Source organism: Aspergillus saccharolyticus (assembly GCF_003184585.1).
Source record: "Aspergillus saccharolyticus JOP 1030-1 unplaced genomic scaffold BP01scaffold_59, whole genome shotgun sequence".
Taxonomy (NCBI): domain Eukaryota; kingdom Fungi; phylum Ascomycota; class Eurotiomycetes; order Eurotiales; family Aspergillaceae; genus Aspergillus; species Aspergillus saccharolyticus.
Genome location: NW_020290669.1, coordinates 110,170 through 126,948, shown reverse-complemented (window position 1 = coordinate 126,948; position 16,779 = coordinate 110,170). Strand labels below are relative to the sequence as shown.

General features: G+C 52.2%; 6 protein-coding genes across 6 annotated transcripts; 4 read left to right on the top strand and 2 right to left on the bottom strand.

The window, feature by feature from the left end:
• Positions 1-2,380: 2,380 nt before the first annotated feature.
• BP01DRAFT_387038 (uncharacterized protein) lies at positions 2,381-3,937 on the bottom strand (the record flags this gene model as incomplete). The annotated part of the gene is made up of 1 exon (XM_025577709.1): positions 2,381-3,937. The coding sequence occupies one exon, from the start codon at positions 3,935-3,937 to the stop codon at positions 2,381-2,383; it is 1,557 nt and encodes a 518-aa protein (XP_025426815.1).
• A 687-nt stretch (positions 3,938-4,624) lies between these two features.
• BP01DRAFT_307309 (transcription factor domain-containing protein) lies at positions 4,625-7,126 on the top strand (the record flags this gene model as incomplete). The annotated part of the gene is made up of 7 exons (XM_025572287.1): positions 4,625-4,864; positions 5,030-5,115; positions 5,177-5,482; positions 5,543-5,980; positions 6,035-6,300; positions 6,355-6,864; positions 6,918-7,126. 7 exons carry the CDS (start codon positions 4,625-4,627, stop codon positions 7,124-7,126), a joined length of 2,055 nt encoding a protein of 684 aa, XP_025426814.1.
• Positions 7,127-8,836: 1,710 nt separating this feature from the next.
• Positions 8,837-9,713, top strand: BP01DRAFT_307398 (flavin-linked sulfhydryl oxidase ERV2; the record flags this gene model as incomplete). The annotated part of the gene is made up of 3 exons (XM_025572293.1): positions 8,837-9,048; positions 9,138-9,266; positions 9,332-9,713. The coding sequence occupies 3 exons, from the start codon at positions 8,837-8,839 to the stop codon at positions 9,711-9,713; spliced, it is 723 nt and encodes a 240-aa protein (XP_025426813.1).
• A 1,663-nt stretch (positions 9,714-11,376) lies between these two features.
• On the top strand, positions 11,377-13,586 carry BP01DRAFT_193247 (LYAR-type C2HC zinc finger protein). Its single transcript, XM_025570971.1, has 3 exons — positions 11,377-11,598; positions 11,694-11,816; positions 12,000-13,586. Exons 1-3 carry the CDS (start codon positions 11,578-11,580, stop codon positions 13,422-13,424), a joined length of 1,569 nt encoding a protein of 522 aa, XP_025426812.1. The 5' UTR covers positions 11,377-11,577; the 3' UTR covers positions 13,425-13,586.
• On the bottom strand, positions 13,587-14,820 carry BP01DRAFT_193248 (putative FHA domain protein SNIP1). Its single transcript, XM_025570972.1, has one exon. The coding sequence runs from the start codon at positions 14,765-14,767 to the stop codon at positions 13,748-13,750; it is 1,020 nt and encodes a 339-aa protein (XP_025426811.1). The 5' UTR covers positions 14,768-14,820; the 3' UTR covers positions 13,587-13,747.
• A 119-nt stretch (positions 14,821-14,939) lies between these two features.
• BP01DRAFT_360960 (J domain-containing protein) lies at positions 14,940-16,368 on the top strand. Its single transcript, XM_025576028.1, has one exon. The coding sequence runs from the start codon at positions 15,058-15,060 to the stop codon at positions 16,141-16,143; it is 1,086 nt and encodes a 361-aa protein (XP_025426810.1). The 5' UTR covers positions 14,940-15,057; the 3' UTR covers positions 16,144-16,368.
• The last annotated feature ends 411 nt before the right edge of the window (positions 16,369-16,779 follow it).

The window sequence follows — 16,779 nt, the reverse complement described above, 5'->3', positions numbered from 1 at the left end:
AGAAAGGTAGTTACAATGGTCATCCTATTTATTGAGCTATTGTCTCGATGTATCCGGCACGTGATCCACTCGCTCTCTCAAGTTGTCAGCATAGAAACTTGAGCTCCCTTTGTCTTGCTGAAACAATCAGAAAAGTAATATCGTCAATTATTGGTATTGATTAGAGTCAAAATCCCAGGCTGAGGACTATGAAAGTACTTAAAATTATCGAAGCTGCGAGATCCCGCCACGGCAAGGCATTTAGAAAACATCGAAGTAGAGATGCCATCAATCCACTACATAGAAGCACTAGTTTGAACATCCAAGATACCACGACATGGCCACTGAGCACCTACAACCACAATCTATCCCATTGAGACCAACGACCCTGGCACTTTCACAACTATGGTACCAGGACAAGCCACCGGAACTGCAATCCGGATTGCCTGAATCAGCCAGCAGATTAACGGATTCTTCCTCAGTAGTTTCGGTCCTGCCTGCCCCGGCAGGGGCAACGAAAGCAGATTTCTTCCTACCAGTTACTGCCGTCTCTGGACAGTGGGTTGCGAAGCTCATCGACGAAGACCACCAGCGATAGTGGAAGACCCCCACGGTATACCAGGGCAGCTGAAATGAGACCGCTGAATACCATCTTAGCACGTCCCGTGGAGGTTTTAATGATGCCGGTAATATAGGTGATTGGCTTGTTTGGATCGAGCTCGCTTCGGCGTGAGGAGTTGACAGGATGGATCCAGTCCTGGACACCTAGCATTATCCTTATTTTCAGTGCATATCTCTCTTTCAGCATAAGCAATGACTGACTGTATCATAGGGGCAAGCCCAGAGAGGAGGCGAAGCAAGTAAGTGAATTCGCTCACCATGAACTACATAAATCTCGCGCCTCTTGCCTATGACAAACGACTGTAGGAAGTCATCCGGAATAGCCATTGGAGACCTTGTGCCAATTGTAAGGAACTGATCGAGAAATACGAGGGTACATACGGCAATTCGGTTGCGGAGGAGGGAAGCACAGGTGCTCCACTTTGATTTGATCAAGAGACGTCGAACGTTAATGACGATCTTGGACATATCAAAGCTTAGTTTCTCGAAAGTTGACGCATCACTGAGTGAGGAACTACTTCTCTTGTGTTCCTACTGGGAAGAATGGACGATTCCTCCGTAAGTCATGACTCACCGGTCAAGTACTATGGTTAGTGCTTATAAGATTGACAGAACCCTTTACTATTGATACTTAAGTTCTCAGCTACCCTGAGAGTACTACTATATGTACTTTTAAGTCTCAGTAGTATAGTCTGAACAATTCTTAGCTGGTTGTATAATAAATGTTTTTCTCAACGAGATCATCAAGCCTAAGACTTTACCTAAAGTCCTTGATACCATTGCTACCAAAGACCCCAAAGGCCTACATTTTGAGCAGGTCGCTGAAGTAACATACGCATCAGGATCAGATCACATTTCAGAGACTATAAAAAAAGCATATATTCCAGGTCCTTGGAATGTGGCACCGCGACTTCAAGTTGACCGGCAGCGCTGAGCTGACAGAGCTATGTAAATACAGCCAATATTGCTTCTAAGGCAATGCTTGACAATAAGCAGAGTACCCCCTTCAGATCCAAACTCCCCGAGGTTCTTTCTAGCATCGTAGCCTAGCATCACAGCGCGAGTGGAACTCTGATGTCTGGTTGACTGATTCTAAAAATTTCTCCTTACTGGGCCAGTGGAGACGCGCCTCCAGGTTCACTCCAATGCCCATTCCTAGTCCGCATTGGCAACCACCAACAACATTGATGATTGACCCTAGGATTGTGTGGGAAACTCCTCCCAGATCTTTCGTCTAGGATCGAATCGCCAACGTTCAGCGCCACCTAACTCTCCAGTGGAAATTAGCTCGTTGCGAGAAAACATACTAGCCAGGAAGTAAACCCCATTCGTTCGCAAACATATGGGGTCACGGAAACACTTGGCAAGGAGTCCGCCTGGATCATGACTGGAAGACTCCAACTGCTGCTCCTATGGTTAGGTTGACCCCGTCAGCGCACATCACAATGAAGACCAATGTTGTGTTAACCTTAGGCATATGGGCATGGTTTCATGCTCAAAGCCCTTTCCAGGTTATACTTACAATCTCGTCCTGATACAGACAAGAGTATGTTCTTAATGTTGTTGATCGGGTTAGTTGGCAGCCTTATAGCTTCAGGGTACGTGGCTGATTGTTAATTTATGTCTAAGGCGATCCTAGAATGATGATACTGATACTATGCTAGCTTGTCGATTAACTCGCTGGTTAAAGCTTGTGAAAACTACCGTCTTCACTGGTAAACTATATGGATCGCTGCAATTAGATTTCACCTTGATTGATATATAAATTGAAGTCTGCAAGCTACCAGGCCAAAGGTCCGGGCCGCGTTGGCATCAGACCTCGAGTCATTGCGTCTGTATACTCGGCAACCTCAACACCAGTGGCGCCCAACATTTGTTCCCTTAGGAGTTGAGTGTCCCGCGGGAAGACGGGTAGCCCCCGCCACATGCGCACCGTCACGATCTCCAGTTCAGGCGTCAAATACAATGTGTTTAGCAGATGCTGCTGGATAGCGCCCAGGATCTGACCCCTGGTCCACCCGGGCCAGGCCCGCCAATTGTCCCACCGTATCACGAGTTCGCTGACTGTCGGTGGGAGGACCGAGCCCAAAGTTGGCCTGTCAGCAGTAGGATGTCCGTTGACGCCTAAAAGCATCTGTATTGGAAGCTCCACGTCAACCAATCGCCGAAACTGGTGGAGGAAGCCGTAGAACTGGGCCCAGTTGCGGCGGTCTTGGTCAGTAAGTGCATGTCTGAAGCCGATGATTTCGTACTCCACCCCGACAGACAAGAGCGCGACTGTATCCCGAACAGCTAAGAGACCGTTGAGAACAGGGTTTCCCGGGGTTTGAAACGGCCGGCCTGTGACCGGATGGTATGACAAGCCTAAATGAAGCCAGACAACCGAGGTGGCTCGTCGAAGAATTTGTTCTATATCTGTTTCTTGAATTGTGGCGCGGACAATGCACAGGTCCCGAATCCTGCCAATATTCAGGACCCTGTGCGGAGATTCAGCGAAGGTCGGTGGGTGGCGCAGCCAGACCCCAAGAGACCAGACGGCAGGGAGGTAGAACAAGCCCTGGAACTGATGCGGATGGACTTGGGGATACAATGGACCGCTATTTCCCCTGTGCCAGGTGTCCGGGACATTATGCCCATAAAAGACCTTTTCCAGCATCTCGAATCTCGGGATTCCACGGACTCCCGACCCTGCCATCTGCCGACCCCGTCGCAAACTCGAAGATCGCCGTCTTGAAGTTCGAGGCAGCCGTGGGTGAGCAGCTGGAGTAGCATTGTAGGCGGCTGTAATCAGCCGCCCGGGCCAGCCACCCATCTGTACAAAAGAGTAATCTAGACTCAGATACCGCAGGTTAGAACAGAACGAAAGGGTCAATGCCACAAATACATACGGATTGCCGTGGCGGACTTCTTCGACCCACCTAGTCGTGTCTGGCAGATTCAAGTCGAATATGTGATTGCGCAAACGCTGATAGAGTTCCCCGTGCTCTGAAGGGACACGATATCTCCAGTACCGCTCGCGCCGCGGCGGCTCCCAGTCGTAATTGAGAAAAGGATCGGTTCGTTCAATCCTGAGATAGCAGATGTATCTGCCCAATTCGGGGTAGGTCACGAGGTTTTCCAACAGCCTGAGGATGCAGTGGAAAGGGACCTCCTGCCATTCCCACTCGATCGAGCAGTATAGAAGAGTGTTAGCATATCGATTGAACTCACTGGATACGTAGCTCAAATTGTAGAGGACATCGTGGCGTGAAGAATATCTCACGATATTAAGCCAGACTTCCGGGGGTAGACGCGTTTGGGACATGTGGGTGAAATTTTGGGCTGTGAACAAAGTCATTGGGGCAGTAGCAGGCAATGACGGAGGCACCTATATATTTAATCATCCTAAGCATATCTTGTTGTCACGTATGCAATGGCAAATGCCGCTACGAGGTTTTTCATGGCGCTTTGCCCTTTGAACCGAGAATGCCACCGAGTTAGTGGTTTTTTTTATTAGGACGATCACCAGCACATTGGACGACATAAAGACACCTGGAAAGGCCCATCTGTCAAGGGACATCTAAAGGAGCTTTGTCGCTGGGCATAATGCGAATCAAGGGATCAAAAGAAAGTCTCCAGCATGACCGATGATCGAGCCACAGAATGCATCTGAATATAGCAGCATGGCGTGGTTCTCCGTTGGTTGTGTGGATGAGTTGCTCAAAGCTACTTCAAGGAAGCAATAACCTCCATGAGGATCACATGCTGCGGAAAGGAATGAGCTCTTGCAGCCTGGAACTTCAGGCATTAACTTAACTAAGTTAGTTAGAGCTCAGCCGCTGAGTCAGCCGAAACTGCCGGTTTCGCGATCTCCCCACACTTTACACACTTTCACCACCCAAAACTTTTCTGCCGATTTCCGGCACCTGAACGCCTGGTTCACATTCGCTGCCACACAGGCACAGAGGCACAGGCATACCCTTATTGAGTCATTGCATGTGTTTAACGGGTCAACGGGTCCCCCACACGGTGTTTTATACTCCTAATGGATCTGGAGTACCGCGGGGTTCTTGCGCCGAATGGGTTGGCTACACATGCCTCACTCTTAACGCCTCCGGCCACCACCAGCGACCTTCGGAACAATCTTAGGCTTCCTCGGCCCATGACAGCTTTCGATTTCTCCCCAAGAGCCTCGGAACCTTGCGCCATGGACAAGATCACCGCCATCCCAAGCAAGCGGCGGGGTGGATGTAGGAAGGCCTGTAATGAGTGTAAACAGCAGAAGGTATGTCTGTGGGTGCACGTCACCGTTGCATTCCATCCATCTTTGTTTCAGTACTGCCCCACTGCAGAGTTATGCATATCTATGTTGTTATTTATCGCCTGATATGTACACCACTGGCTGTGTATAGGCTTACCAAATCCGCAGCTCCGGTGTGATATTGTGCAGACGCCCGCTGATGCATGCTCACGCTGCCGCCGGCTCCAAATAGAATGCAAGGTTGAGCCCACTTTCCAACGTATCTCCAAACGCCGGTAAGATTCCTCAATTCTCCTCTTGCGATGTTCTATCTCTTGGCTGAACAGTGACTTCTAGGCGCAATGCGGAGATGGAAAGAGAAATTGCGGATCTCCGCCGCCGGCTGGCTAGTGGGGAGCATCCCCAGTCTGGGGAGGCCAATGCTTCGGACGAGCTGTCACAATGTTCGGAGGACGTATTCTGTTCCCCCGATGCCGCGGTTGGCATCAAAGGACGGCCCTTGTCGGCCCCTTTGGAGCCGCAGCCTATGGCTTCTCCACTGACCATTCATCGAGACGCGTCTATTTTGTCTCAGGATGATAATCCGTGGAAATTAGAAGACATATCGCTATCTCGTACCCGGGTAGCACGGTTATTTGAACAGTACGATCTTGCTCTTTTCCATACTGTCCTATACTAATTGTCTTCTCAATGGTTGGCTAGGTTCTTCAAATACTATCATCCCTTTCTTCCGCTCCTGAACCCCCAGAAGCCCCCAGATGAGTATATGCGACGTTGTCCACTGCAGGCATGGACTATCATCTGTGTTGCCAGTCGACGAGCACCATCTGAGCCTGGCCTCCTCAGCGCACTCTCCGGGCCGTTCAGTCGACTGCTCTGGTCCACCATCACCGGTGTACCACAAGACTACCGTGTGGTCAAAGCACTCTGTCTCCTGTGTACTTGGCCGTTACCAACAACTAGCCAACGGACCGATGCCACCTTTATGCTTAGCGGCTTGATGATGCAAATTTCTATGCAGCTAGGGTTGCACCGTCCGGTTCAGGCCGAGGAGTTTACGACTTTCCGCATGGAAGTACAAGGGGAAGCTGTGAAGGATCGATTGCAGACGTGGGTTATCTGTAATATCGTAGCTCAAAAGTAAGTAGGCTTCGATGCCGGAGTCAAGATCGAAAACTAACTCGGATATCGAAGTGTCGCTACCGGGTACGGCCAGCCTCCGTCAACTATCTATGACTGGGCCTTGGAGCCCGCTTCGCTTCGAGACGCCGATTATCACCCCTCGCATGATCTCATGACCCGTCTCAGAATCGAAAAGTTCTGCGACCGAGTCACCAAAGCATTGTACAGCAGCAAGCCTGATCCTGCAGAATTCATCAGCTCCGAAAAGCTATTGATTGTACAGCTTTTGGAGAATGAACTGAGAGATATGGAAGTTGAGTTCGGCCGGGACATTTCCAGTATGTTGTGTATGGCTTGATAGGCATTCGGGTCTTTCCTAACCAATCTTCTAGACATCAACATGATCCATTTAAGAGCCGCCGAGCTGCACTTACGATATTTCGTATTCCTGGGCTCTAATGCCCGAAGCGATGACCTAACCAAGCTATTCATAGCAACCACTTCCTTCCTCGGGCGCGTTCTCGATCTGGAGACTTCACCCGGCGAGCTTATCGGCCACGCGCCCAATTACATCCTCCAAATGATTGTCTCAGCTGCTTTCGCGCTTATGAAGCTCCTCAAGAGCGATTTCCGCCGCCACATCGACTTCGAACATGGCAAACTTTTATTTAACGGAGCCATCTCCGCCATCCGTCGGATCAGCGTCATGGATCACGATCGTCCCGTTCGGCTGGCCGATATCTTGGCGCAGATGTGGAATGCCGGCAGCCCTGAGGATCCGGCCAGCAGCGATGCTCTGCAGCTCAAAATTCGGTGTCGGATGAGCATGAGCCATGTTTACGATACCGTTTGGCGGTGGCGCCAACGGTTTCGCCCGATGAAGAGCGTGGAGGATACGCAGGGTATGTTCCTATCTTACCTTGTCCTCAATTGCCTTTAGACTAATCAATCGCAGCTACCGTGGCCAATAATCCCAACATGGCTGCTCTCACCGGCCCTCTTGCACGGCCGCCAGATGACTCATTACAGAGTACGAACCTGATCTACACCCCAAATTTCGATGGTGCCTTCATCAGCGAGGCAGGATTTTCTGAAGTATTCGATTCCTTGAATTGGGTCTTCGATGGTATTCCGGACTCCTTTGTGGCGCCCCCGATCCTATGAACTTGCAAGCACGACACCATTTCTTGATACCAGGTGCTTTACCCCTCAAAAAGCTGAATTTATTATGTCATGTACAGAGAACCGTGCAGCATATGACCCACTTACGACTACTTGTTTTCCGAAAATCCTTTCCTTTGAATCATTTGACTGCATCAGGGAGACTGGTACAAGTGTAACCCTATGTCTGGTCTCTCCTCGGATGTGATCTAATCATCATACCTGTTTCTCTGAGACAGCCAGCATCGGTTTTAGGTAATTCATATGCAGGCCTGTAGCGTCAAGGATGAGAAGTAGATTCTTAGGTCTGATGATTTCTGCAAGATGACCATGCTCTAAACTCGCTAGATAATACTTTCCCCGCAGATGTAATGAGAAAGTGCGTCTCTCCGGAATCGGGGAAACTCATTGAAATCAGCAGAGAAGCAGACCGTAGTATTGAGCCAGATGAGCCTCCAGGCTTTGAGGTTTTGAGAAATATCTCAAAAGCAAAGGCTCCTTGCACCAGCCTTCGGGCATGCCTCCCGTCTTGACCCGTCATTGTGAATACTGTACGTACTGTAGCACTAGGCCGGTGGATTCTGACTTACGGAATAGTCCATTTTGCCGAGCAGGAATGTTGAAGTTGTCGAAGAAGACGTCGAAAGTACGTACGTACGTAGTTATAATTGTAGTTTATCGCGTATCGGGGTGAGTGGGGCGGCGATTGCTGGTGTCAAAAGCTCAGGCAACTAGGTAACTACAGTACCTACTTAACTGAAGCTTCTCAGGGGCACCAAGTCTAGAATGAGGCGCGGAGAGATTGAACTATCGATTACGGACTCGGAGTACTCCGGCTGAGCTGGCTTGTTTTCTCTTATATCTACTCTGGGGTATGCCTGCGGGGCAATCCATAGAGGTAGAGAGTAGTAGGATAGATACGGTAGTATAAAAGATTTAGAAGAGATCTTCTCTGAGTGAAGTAAAGATCAAGGAGACGTGTAGAACATCTATAGGTCATAGTACTCTAAGTAAAAATCATGTATCTTTTCATAGTAATACTTAGAATCAGTAGCTGAAAGATAAAGCTAGTGAGTCTAAAAGCTTTATATACGAATAGACACTTAAATAGTCTAGCGAGAAGATGAATCGATTTTGCCAGTAGAACACCAATTGAGTAAAAACTCATTTACCCGATGGCTTCAATTGTCCGCCGTACAGCACAGTGTCTACAAGGGTCACCAGAGCTCACTGAGATTATGGAAATCAGTATGTTAGACACCAAAGTTGATTAAAGGGGCTCGTAACAACAGCCTCAAATACTGCCGAAAAATGCCACCTGCTAAAGTCTTATATCATTACGTCTGGCAGTTGAATACCTGAAAGCCTCGCGATCATAGTAAGATATAATAAGCAAGCCTCATACCTAACTATTTAGTATAAGTGAGTTACCTAATAGTAATGAAGAGGTAATTAAAGCCAAGTACTTCATGTAATTAGCTTGAATCTTGATACTGCCGGCAGAATCATAGGAATTCATGGTGTGATACATAAGTGACGGGCATGGGATAACATGGCGGCTACTGCCGTAAGCACCGACCAATTCTGCCACTGTGGTGGCGGTTACTTCTTTGTCTTCCCCCCTTAGTTCGAGGGCGATCTGTCTTCCCGACCGAGCCCCCGACTCAGTCAGTCTTTGCCCTCTCAGCGTGGGCGCACCACAGCCAGTTCACTATGGCACATCGCCAGATCACCCGGCAACTCCTTGTCGGCGCATCTATTACTATCTTTTTAATCTTTCTGTTCTTCATTCAACCACAAGGTCCGCCGAGTCCCGCCGTTCGTGCTCCCGGCCACCTCGACAAATCCGCGCCGGCCGTGGTGTCCAAGGATGATCTGATCAAAGGGGAGGTGGTGATGCCTAAGCTGGGCAATGCAACGGCCAAGTATGATTAGATCCTGACTATCAAGTTGCTTGATACTTGGTATGCTTCGCACGAGTCATCACGCTAATGATCTTCGGTGGCATTTGTAGAGCGGAATTGGGCCGTGCGACCTGGAAATACTTCCATACCATGCTGGCTCGGTATCCCGAAGAACCGACCGAGGAGCAGCAGGAAACCCTCCGCTCTTTCATTTACCTCTTTGCGCGACTTTATCCATGGTATTATCGTCCTCTTACGTCGCCCCGATATATATTGCTGTGTGCTGACTGGAGTCTCCTGATAGTGGCGAATGCGCCTCGCACTTCCAAGGTCACCTCAAGAAGTACCCCCCACAAGTCTCATCGCGCAACGCAGCCGCTGGGTGGGGCTGCTTCATCCACAACGAGGTTAATATCATGCTTGAGAAACCGCAATTTGACTGCAACAATATCGGTGATTTTTATGACTGCGGTTGTGCGAAGGACGAAGAGGAGGTGGAGGAGGAGGGGGCGACTGGAAACAAGGATCTGCCCGATGCTCGCAGGGACGCCGATAGCGATGGCACACCCTTCCCGGTCGAGATTAACAGGGAACCGTTCGTGCTCCTCTCGTATCCCATGATCATGGATACCTTGCTGACCGAACTCGCTCCAGGACTACTCGAGGATGAACGCTGCGCGCCCTGACTTTGACCTTCGGTCATAATACACCCTTGTGACTTATACTTTCCCTTCCACGCTACCTATACTCCTGCCAGTGCTGGATCGCTGGATGCACTGAACCGGTTCGTGCACTGTATTTTCTGACACATATACTGGTACAAATTTTTATCGCAAATGCATATATCTCGCGGTTCCAGGGATCATCCTGTCCCACTCAAACATCCCCTGTTCAGCGGGGAAATAAGCGATAACATGGCTTGACTGTCCCCAGCTCCCGAGGACGCCGCCCAACAAGCCTTGGGCATTAAGTGTAGTACAGGTTTATCATCGCATACGAAGCAGACGGACAACAGGAGAAATGACGCCATTGTGGTCCCACGACGGGTGCAGCCTGGTCAGTGCAGCCTGGTCATGGGTCATCCAAATTCTGAATGTGCATAGGGTACCCTGACACATGCGCATGGCCTCTAGCGCAACACCCAAGAACTCGGACGGGGCATCTGGAAAGGCTTCATCAATGATTCATGTCGTAAAAAAGGCCCGGATAGATGGTGTGGAAGCTGCATGAAAGGGTGTGAAGGGCATGCAGAGTGGAGCGCATGACGATAGTGGAGCCTTCATGCCGGCCGCGGCTGACCACGGTGCCAAAGGTACTGTGCATCTCAGCTTTCCCTTGGTCTGCGAGAAAAGTTGTTGCAGGCTTGTGCGAAATCGACTTCATAGGCGTAATCTTGATCTGGCGATAACCCCGAGTTGTTTGAACAAGATAAGGCTGAAACCAGCGCCGCAACATTATAAACGCCGTATGCTCACGGCGCTCGCTTGGCGCCGCATGATATATATAGTACACGAGGATGTCTTGTGTCGATGGACGGACTTGCTTACTCGCAAGGCGCCGATCCACATTCGACTTCGGACTGGAAGTTTATTGTGTCGCAGACTGATGATCCCCGCGCCCCAATCCTATGAGGTGTGAGGATCAGAGCACACTCAAGAGCGGCCACTCGTATCTTTTAAATGTCCCTTATTGTCCGGCAAAGGATGTCTATACCTTCGTGCAGGGGCTACACCAAAGGATGCGCTGAGAAGAAGGGTGGAGGTGGACGGCGACTGGTCGATCCGAGGGGGTCTGCTGCATAGTGCATAGTAGTAGCCAGTCTCCTGACAAGTCCGTGTTGGTATTTTCGATGCACAAGCGCCACATTCCCCTTGTCCTTCCCTTCTCCTGCTCTGATCAAGTGGTCGTTGTACTCATTGCAATGGGGGTGTCTCGAAGAGATAAGGAGCGTATCTGTGCCAATTTGGTAGATGGAATGGTGTAGGGATTAGACTAGAGACCAGTATTCCACTGCAGGGAGAAGGAGAATCACTGCCTGATTGGACAGGCAGCCAACACATTCTGGGAAATACACTAATCCAAGTGAGGATTAGTGTCACTTGAATTGATTCTTTTTTGTTTTTCACTGCTTTTTTGCGACACAACATTTGACTGTCAAGAGACGCGCCCGGGGAAGGTTTTGGGACCAAAGCTGACACAAGCCTTCGCTTCTTAAGACGCTGGGGTTCAGGATCTCCCCACGCGACTGCTCAAACGGCTCTCTGTTGCTTTTTCCTCTCTCTGTCATCTTACATGCAACATAGTACAACCTCGTGTTTGCCCCGTTGTCCCGAACAACATCCACCGCAAGTGTAACGACAGTCAATCGACGGTCATCTTCAGGTCCGTTGCGGGTCCCCGAAAGTCTAGCTTAAGTTAATTGTTGCTGGACCCCATCCACCGGACTTACAATTTTCCTCTTCTTTTTTTCCTGGCCCATATCGGCGCAGTCTCAAGTCGCGCAACATTCTTGAGATCCGATCGCGCTACAATTCAGAGGATCTTGACAAAATGGTTTCTTTCTCCTGCGAGGTGAGTCGCGCAAAACCGTCGAAGCGTATCCACCAGGCGAAAGCCTCTTGTCTACTGTTGAACAACGCGTGCTAACATGCGACGTCTCAAACTAGGCGTGCGGTGATGTTCTCACCAAGAAGAAGCTCGACCCTCATCGCAACCAATGTCGCGGCGCTTCGTACACTTGCATCGACTGCATGGTGCATTTTCAGGGAACTAGCTACAGATCACACACGGTATGCACGCCTTGACCTTCGTCATGGTCCTACAACCCCATTACACTCCCAATGCTGTCTTGTGGTGGTTTGTTTGTCGACTCCACCGCGTGCAATCCTTCCTCTCAAGCATTTTGCCTGATGATTACCATGTGCTTGCTCTTGCTTGATGATGAAATGACCTGAAACTAATTTCACTATTAGTCCTGCATGTCCGAAGCGCAAAAATACCAAGGCGCACTGTACAGAGAGAAGCCGGCCAAGAACCAACGCAAAGGGCAGAACAACGGCAGACAAAACCAGAACCAGAACCAACATCAACATCAAAACCAGAAGCAGACCCCCCATGGCCACCGGGCACCCTATGTGGAGGATGGAACCGACACCGACGGCCTCCCACCCCCTGCTCCTAGCCCTCCCCCCGCCGGGGTGGAAAAGACCCCCCGCGCGGAAGGCAAGACCGACAAGCCGGTCAATGTCTTCGACTTTCTTGTTCCGGAGGGTACTCCCAATGCTTCCAAGGTATCTGTGAACGAGAACAAGGAACAGATGAAGATGGTCGCCAATGCGCCATCGGTCTTCGAGGCGAGCAAGTCGCTGGCTCGCGTTGACACGAATGGCGATGACGACAACAAGGCTTACGACGTCGCGTATGAGGAGAATGGATTTTCGTACGGCTCCGGGCCCATCAGCCAGTCGCCTTATGACGGCAAGGCTCCGAATGTGTCGATGGAGTTCATGACCCCTGCGCCCAAAAAGAAGAAGGACCGCTCCTCCAAGGCCGAGGGTGTCACGAGCGAGAAGAAGCGCAAGCGCCGCACCGAGGACCACGACGCTGAGGCAGACACCCCTATGTTGGATGCCCCCTCTAGCGTAGTCAACCACCCCGGCACCCCGATGCTGAACCACTCCGGACTGACGGGAGGACTAAATCGCATGCTCCGCTCCCCGTCGCTGGACGACTCCGAGGGCAATGAGAACGCCTCTCGCCGGCGCTACCAGGAAACCTCCTCCCCAATCAAGCGCACCCGTCGCGACGAGAAGGAGAACAACGCCGATGCGGGCTTGGGCATCTCCATGAAGAACCGTGCCGAACGGTTTGTCTCGTCGATGTTCGGAGGCTCCTCTGTCTCCGGTAGCAGCGCCAACGGTCAACTGGAGACCCGTCGCTCGAAGAAGACCCACAAAATCCGCGAGAATGGCGAGGTCAAGGTCGCGGGCTCGGAAGATTCCCGCAAGTCCAAGCGCAAGAGTAGCGCCCAGACTGAGGGTGACCGGCCGTCGCGCCGCCAGAAGCAGATCGAATACCCCGACTCGCACCACGACGAGGACGGTCGTCAGATGACAGTCTACCCCAGAAGCACGGTGCCTGATGGCTTGCCCCAGCAGATGGCGACCCACTTCCTGTCTCTTGTGACCAAGGGTCCGGAGAGCTCTCGCGGGTTCTCGGTCAATAAGGTGTTGAAGCGCTTCCACAAGGACTTTACTGATGAGTTCGATGGTGACCGGGGTCGCGACCAGGGCCGCAGTCGCGCGGACCGCGAGCGGAGAATCGATGATGAGAAGGAGCTGTGGCGGACTTTGCGTCTGAAGATGAACGAGCGGGGCGAGATTGTGGTTTTCATTTGAGTACCTTGCGGCCCATGTTGGGGTGCGTTTTCCGATACCTATTTCTCTTTTAGTGCATTGCGATCATGGCATGGAGGTTTATTGCTTAGGATTATTGCATACATTGTCTGAATGTGCTGTCTATGTTCCGAGTCTCTGGCTTGTAGCTTTCTTCACATCGCAGATGCACCGATGAAGCCAGTGGGCGTGCTCCTCTATTAAGTGTATTCATAGTTACCCAAGTGATGTCTAGATGAAGGTCCTCCGGGTCTCTCAGACGTTTATCCATGGAGCTGCTGCAACGGGGCTTGTAGCAAAACTGCAACCAACCCCCTCCTAAAGACTTACTCCCCTTTGGTTAACATAAAAACATACTCCCTCTCACTCAACCCAAACTTCACCACATCCTTATCCCTCACCTCCACAAACCGTCCCGCGGGCACTACCTCCCCATTCAGACTCGTCCCATTCGCACTCTCCAAATCAATAATATACGGCCTCACCCGCCCCACCCGATCGCCATACTCATTCTTCTTCTCAATGTACCGAAATTGGATGGCAGCATGCTGCTTCGAGCAACTCGGATGGTCTAAGGGAAAGTCCACCACCGCATGCTCCCGTCCCACCAGCCAGCAGCTCCGCACATTCAACTCCACCATCTCCAGAAGATCTGGGCCTTTGAAGACGTACAACCGCCAGCCGTCTTTCGCCGGCGGCTTGCGCGCTTCGGGTGGTTCGTGGTATTTGAGCACCACGGAGGCGCCCGTGGTGGTGGTGATGGTGTTGCTTTCGGCTGCTAAACGGCCGGTCGTGCCAAAGTTGGGTTTTTCTTTGGGAGGGGGCGGGGGCGCGTCTGGGTCTGCGGGCTGGGAGGTGGTGTTGGTGTAGGCGGATTGTTGAGAGGGGAGGGGTTGCGTGGAGCGGATTGTGGCTTTGGGAGGGCTGCGTGAGCGCGAGCGTGAGGAATGGCGGTGCTGGCGGCGGGAGGAGGAGGAGGCGGGGTGCGTTCGTTCGGTGTGCTCGCGGTGTCGGCGATGCGAGGTGCGGTGGGAGTGGGAGTTTCCCTCGTCGTCGTGGTCGTCGTCGTCGTGGCCTCGGTGTCGACGCCGGCGCGAACGGTCGTGCTCGTGCTCGTCGCGCGGGCTGCGCTCGCGGTCTCGTCTCTCTCTGCGGTGGCGGTCGCTGCTGTCTCGATGGCTGCGCTCCCGGTCGGTGTGGTCGCGTCGTCGAGAGCTGTCTCGTCGTGAGCTGCGGTGGGTGTCGTGGCGGCGGGATCGGCTGTCGCGATGATCCCGAGAGGGGCCGGGTGAGCGCGAGCCGGAGCGGGGTCGTCGCCGGGTATATGGGTCTGGTGCGTCTGGCATTGTAGGGGTTGTGTTGATGGTAAGCTGGGAGAAGTGTTTACAGGTTCAGTTTGAGATGGGCGAAGCTTGATGAAGCTGCACGTGATGGGTGGATAAGGTAGTCTTAGTGGATCCTATCCTTTCGCCACTGATTGCCGCAGGCCGAGCTTCCCGGAGATTGTATCACTCGACACTCCATACACTCTACACCACACTGCACTACACTACACTACACGACTTGAATTATACAGATAAACCACCGCAGGAGAGAAGGAACATCACATCCCTCTCTCCCACCAAATCATGCGGCCATGCTTAGGAAACCTTCCCTCCACGGCGCCCTCCAGCTCCCGTTCCTACGAGTAAACGCAGCGCCGCACCCATACTCCTCCCCCAACCAGCGCCACGCCTCCACCAACGCCAAAGACCTCAATCTCACCTGGCCCACCACCCCGACCTTCACCCCCTACGACCTCCTGCATCTGGACCATCACGCCCCCTACACCAAGACCCGATACTACGACCTCGTGAAGATCTACCACCCCGACCGCCCCGCCGCCGCCAACCATCCGCTCCTCGAGAACCTCACCCCGGAACTCCGCATCCAGCGCTACCACCTCCTCGTCGCCGCGCACGAACTCCTCTCCGACCCCGCCAAACGCGCCGCCTACGACCAGTTCGGCACGGGATGGACCTGCCATCCGCACTCAGAACCCAAAAGGCACGAGGATATCCCGCCCTGGGCCCGCCCCGGCGGCTCCCGCGACTACAACTACCATCCCATCTCCGCGAACGCTACCTGGGAGGACTGGGAGCGCTGGCGCAACCGCCACCAGCCGCGGCAGCAGCATGCCGTTGATAATCGGACGTTCGTGGCGTTTTTGGTTCTGTTGACGCTGCTGGGCGGGGCGTTGCAGGCCTCGTGGATTGGGAGGTTGAGTAGTGGGGTCGAGGAGCGGTTGTGGGAGGTCACGCAGATGGAGGAGAGGTTCTTAGCGGGGAGGAGGGAGAAATCCGTGGCGTTTGCGGCGCAGCAGCAGCAGCAGCAGCAGGAGGGGCCGCAGGGGCAGGGGAGGAAGAGGGCGGGACTGGAGGAGAAGGTGCAGCGATTTCTGTTGGATCGCGATCCGTCGGGGGTGGGGTTGAAGGGGGAGGAAGTGGAGGTTTATCGCAGGATCTTTGGGAGGGATAAGGGTAAGGTGGGTGAAGATGGCGGTGTTGGAAGTAGTGTTGAGGGAGGTGTTGCTGACCCTCCGGCTGTTGATACTGCTGGTGCTGCTACTACTGTTGCAGTTTCTCCTGCTGGAGCCACCGACAAGGCTGTGGAGCATGGTCAGGTGCAAGATGAATCGTCTGGTCGTGGCTCTGCGAAATCAGAGCCTGCTCCCGCAACTTGACTTAGCATATTGGGAGTCATAGTCAGGATCTGTTGTACAGTAGACTTCACCCCGTACCTGTGGCGTTTGTCAGCCTGCCAGCTTGGCAGGTGTAGCGGCATTGTCAGAGCCAAGAAGCAAGCTTGGCAATACGCACTGTACTCTATACTGCGTAGTACCTGAAGAGAGAAGAGATTTCATAAGGACATACTCCATGGACAGCTATCATCCTTATGAACAATGGAGCCCATTGTTCAATAGTTAACAATTCCACATTCCAGTCACGCTGCATTTGCTTGACCTCTGCAAACCACTGGCAATCCCGAAGAATAGCCGCTTCGGCCGGGACCAAACCCCATCCAGTCACACATTATCCACTTCATCTCCCGGGCCTGCCTGATTGGGACATGGGCAACGATGATTAAGGCTGCGGAGACCATCTTCCGACCGTTGTGGAACAGTAAGTCTCAGGGCCATCCTGTGCACTCCCGCCCTGCCACTGCCCGATTCTCATTCTTCAGGCTTTTCACTCCCTTCTCTTCTCTCTCCCCTTCTCCTTCAAGCTGATATCCCATTTGGTTATTGTCTGTTCGAGGCCTACGAGTCATGGCTGGAAGACCTTGCCACATTACTTTGGCTGCAGAGATGACTCTGAGA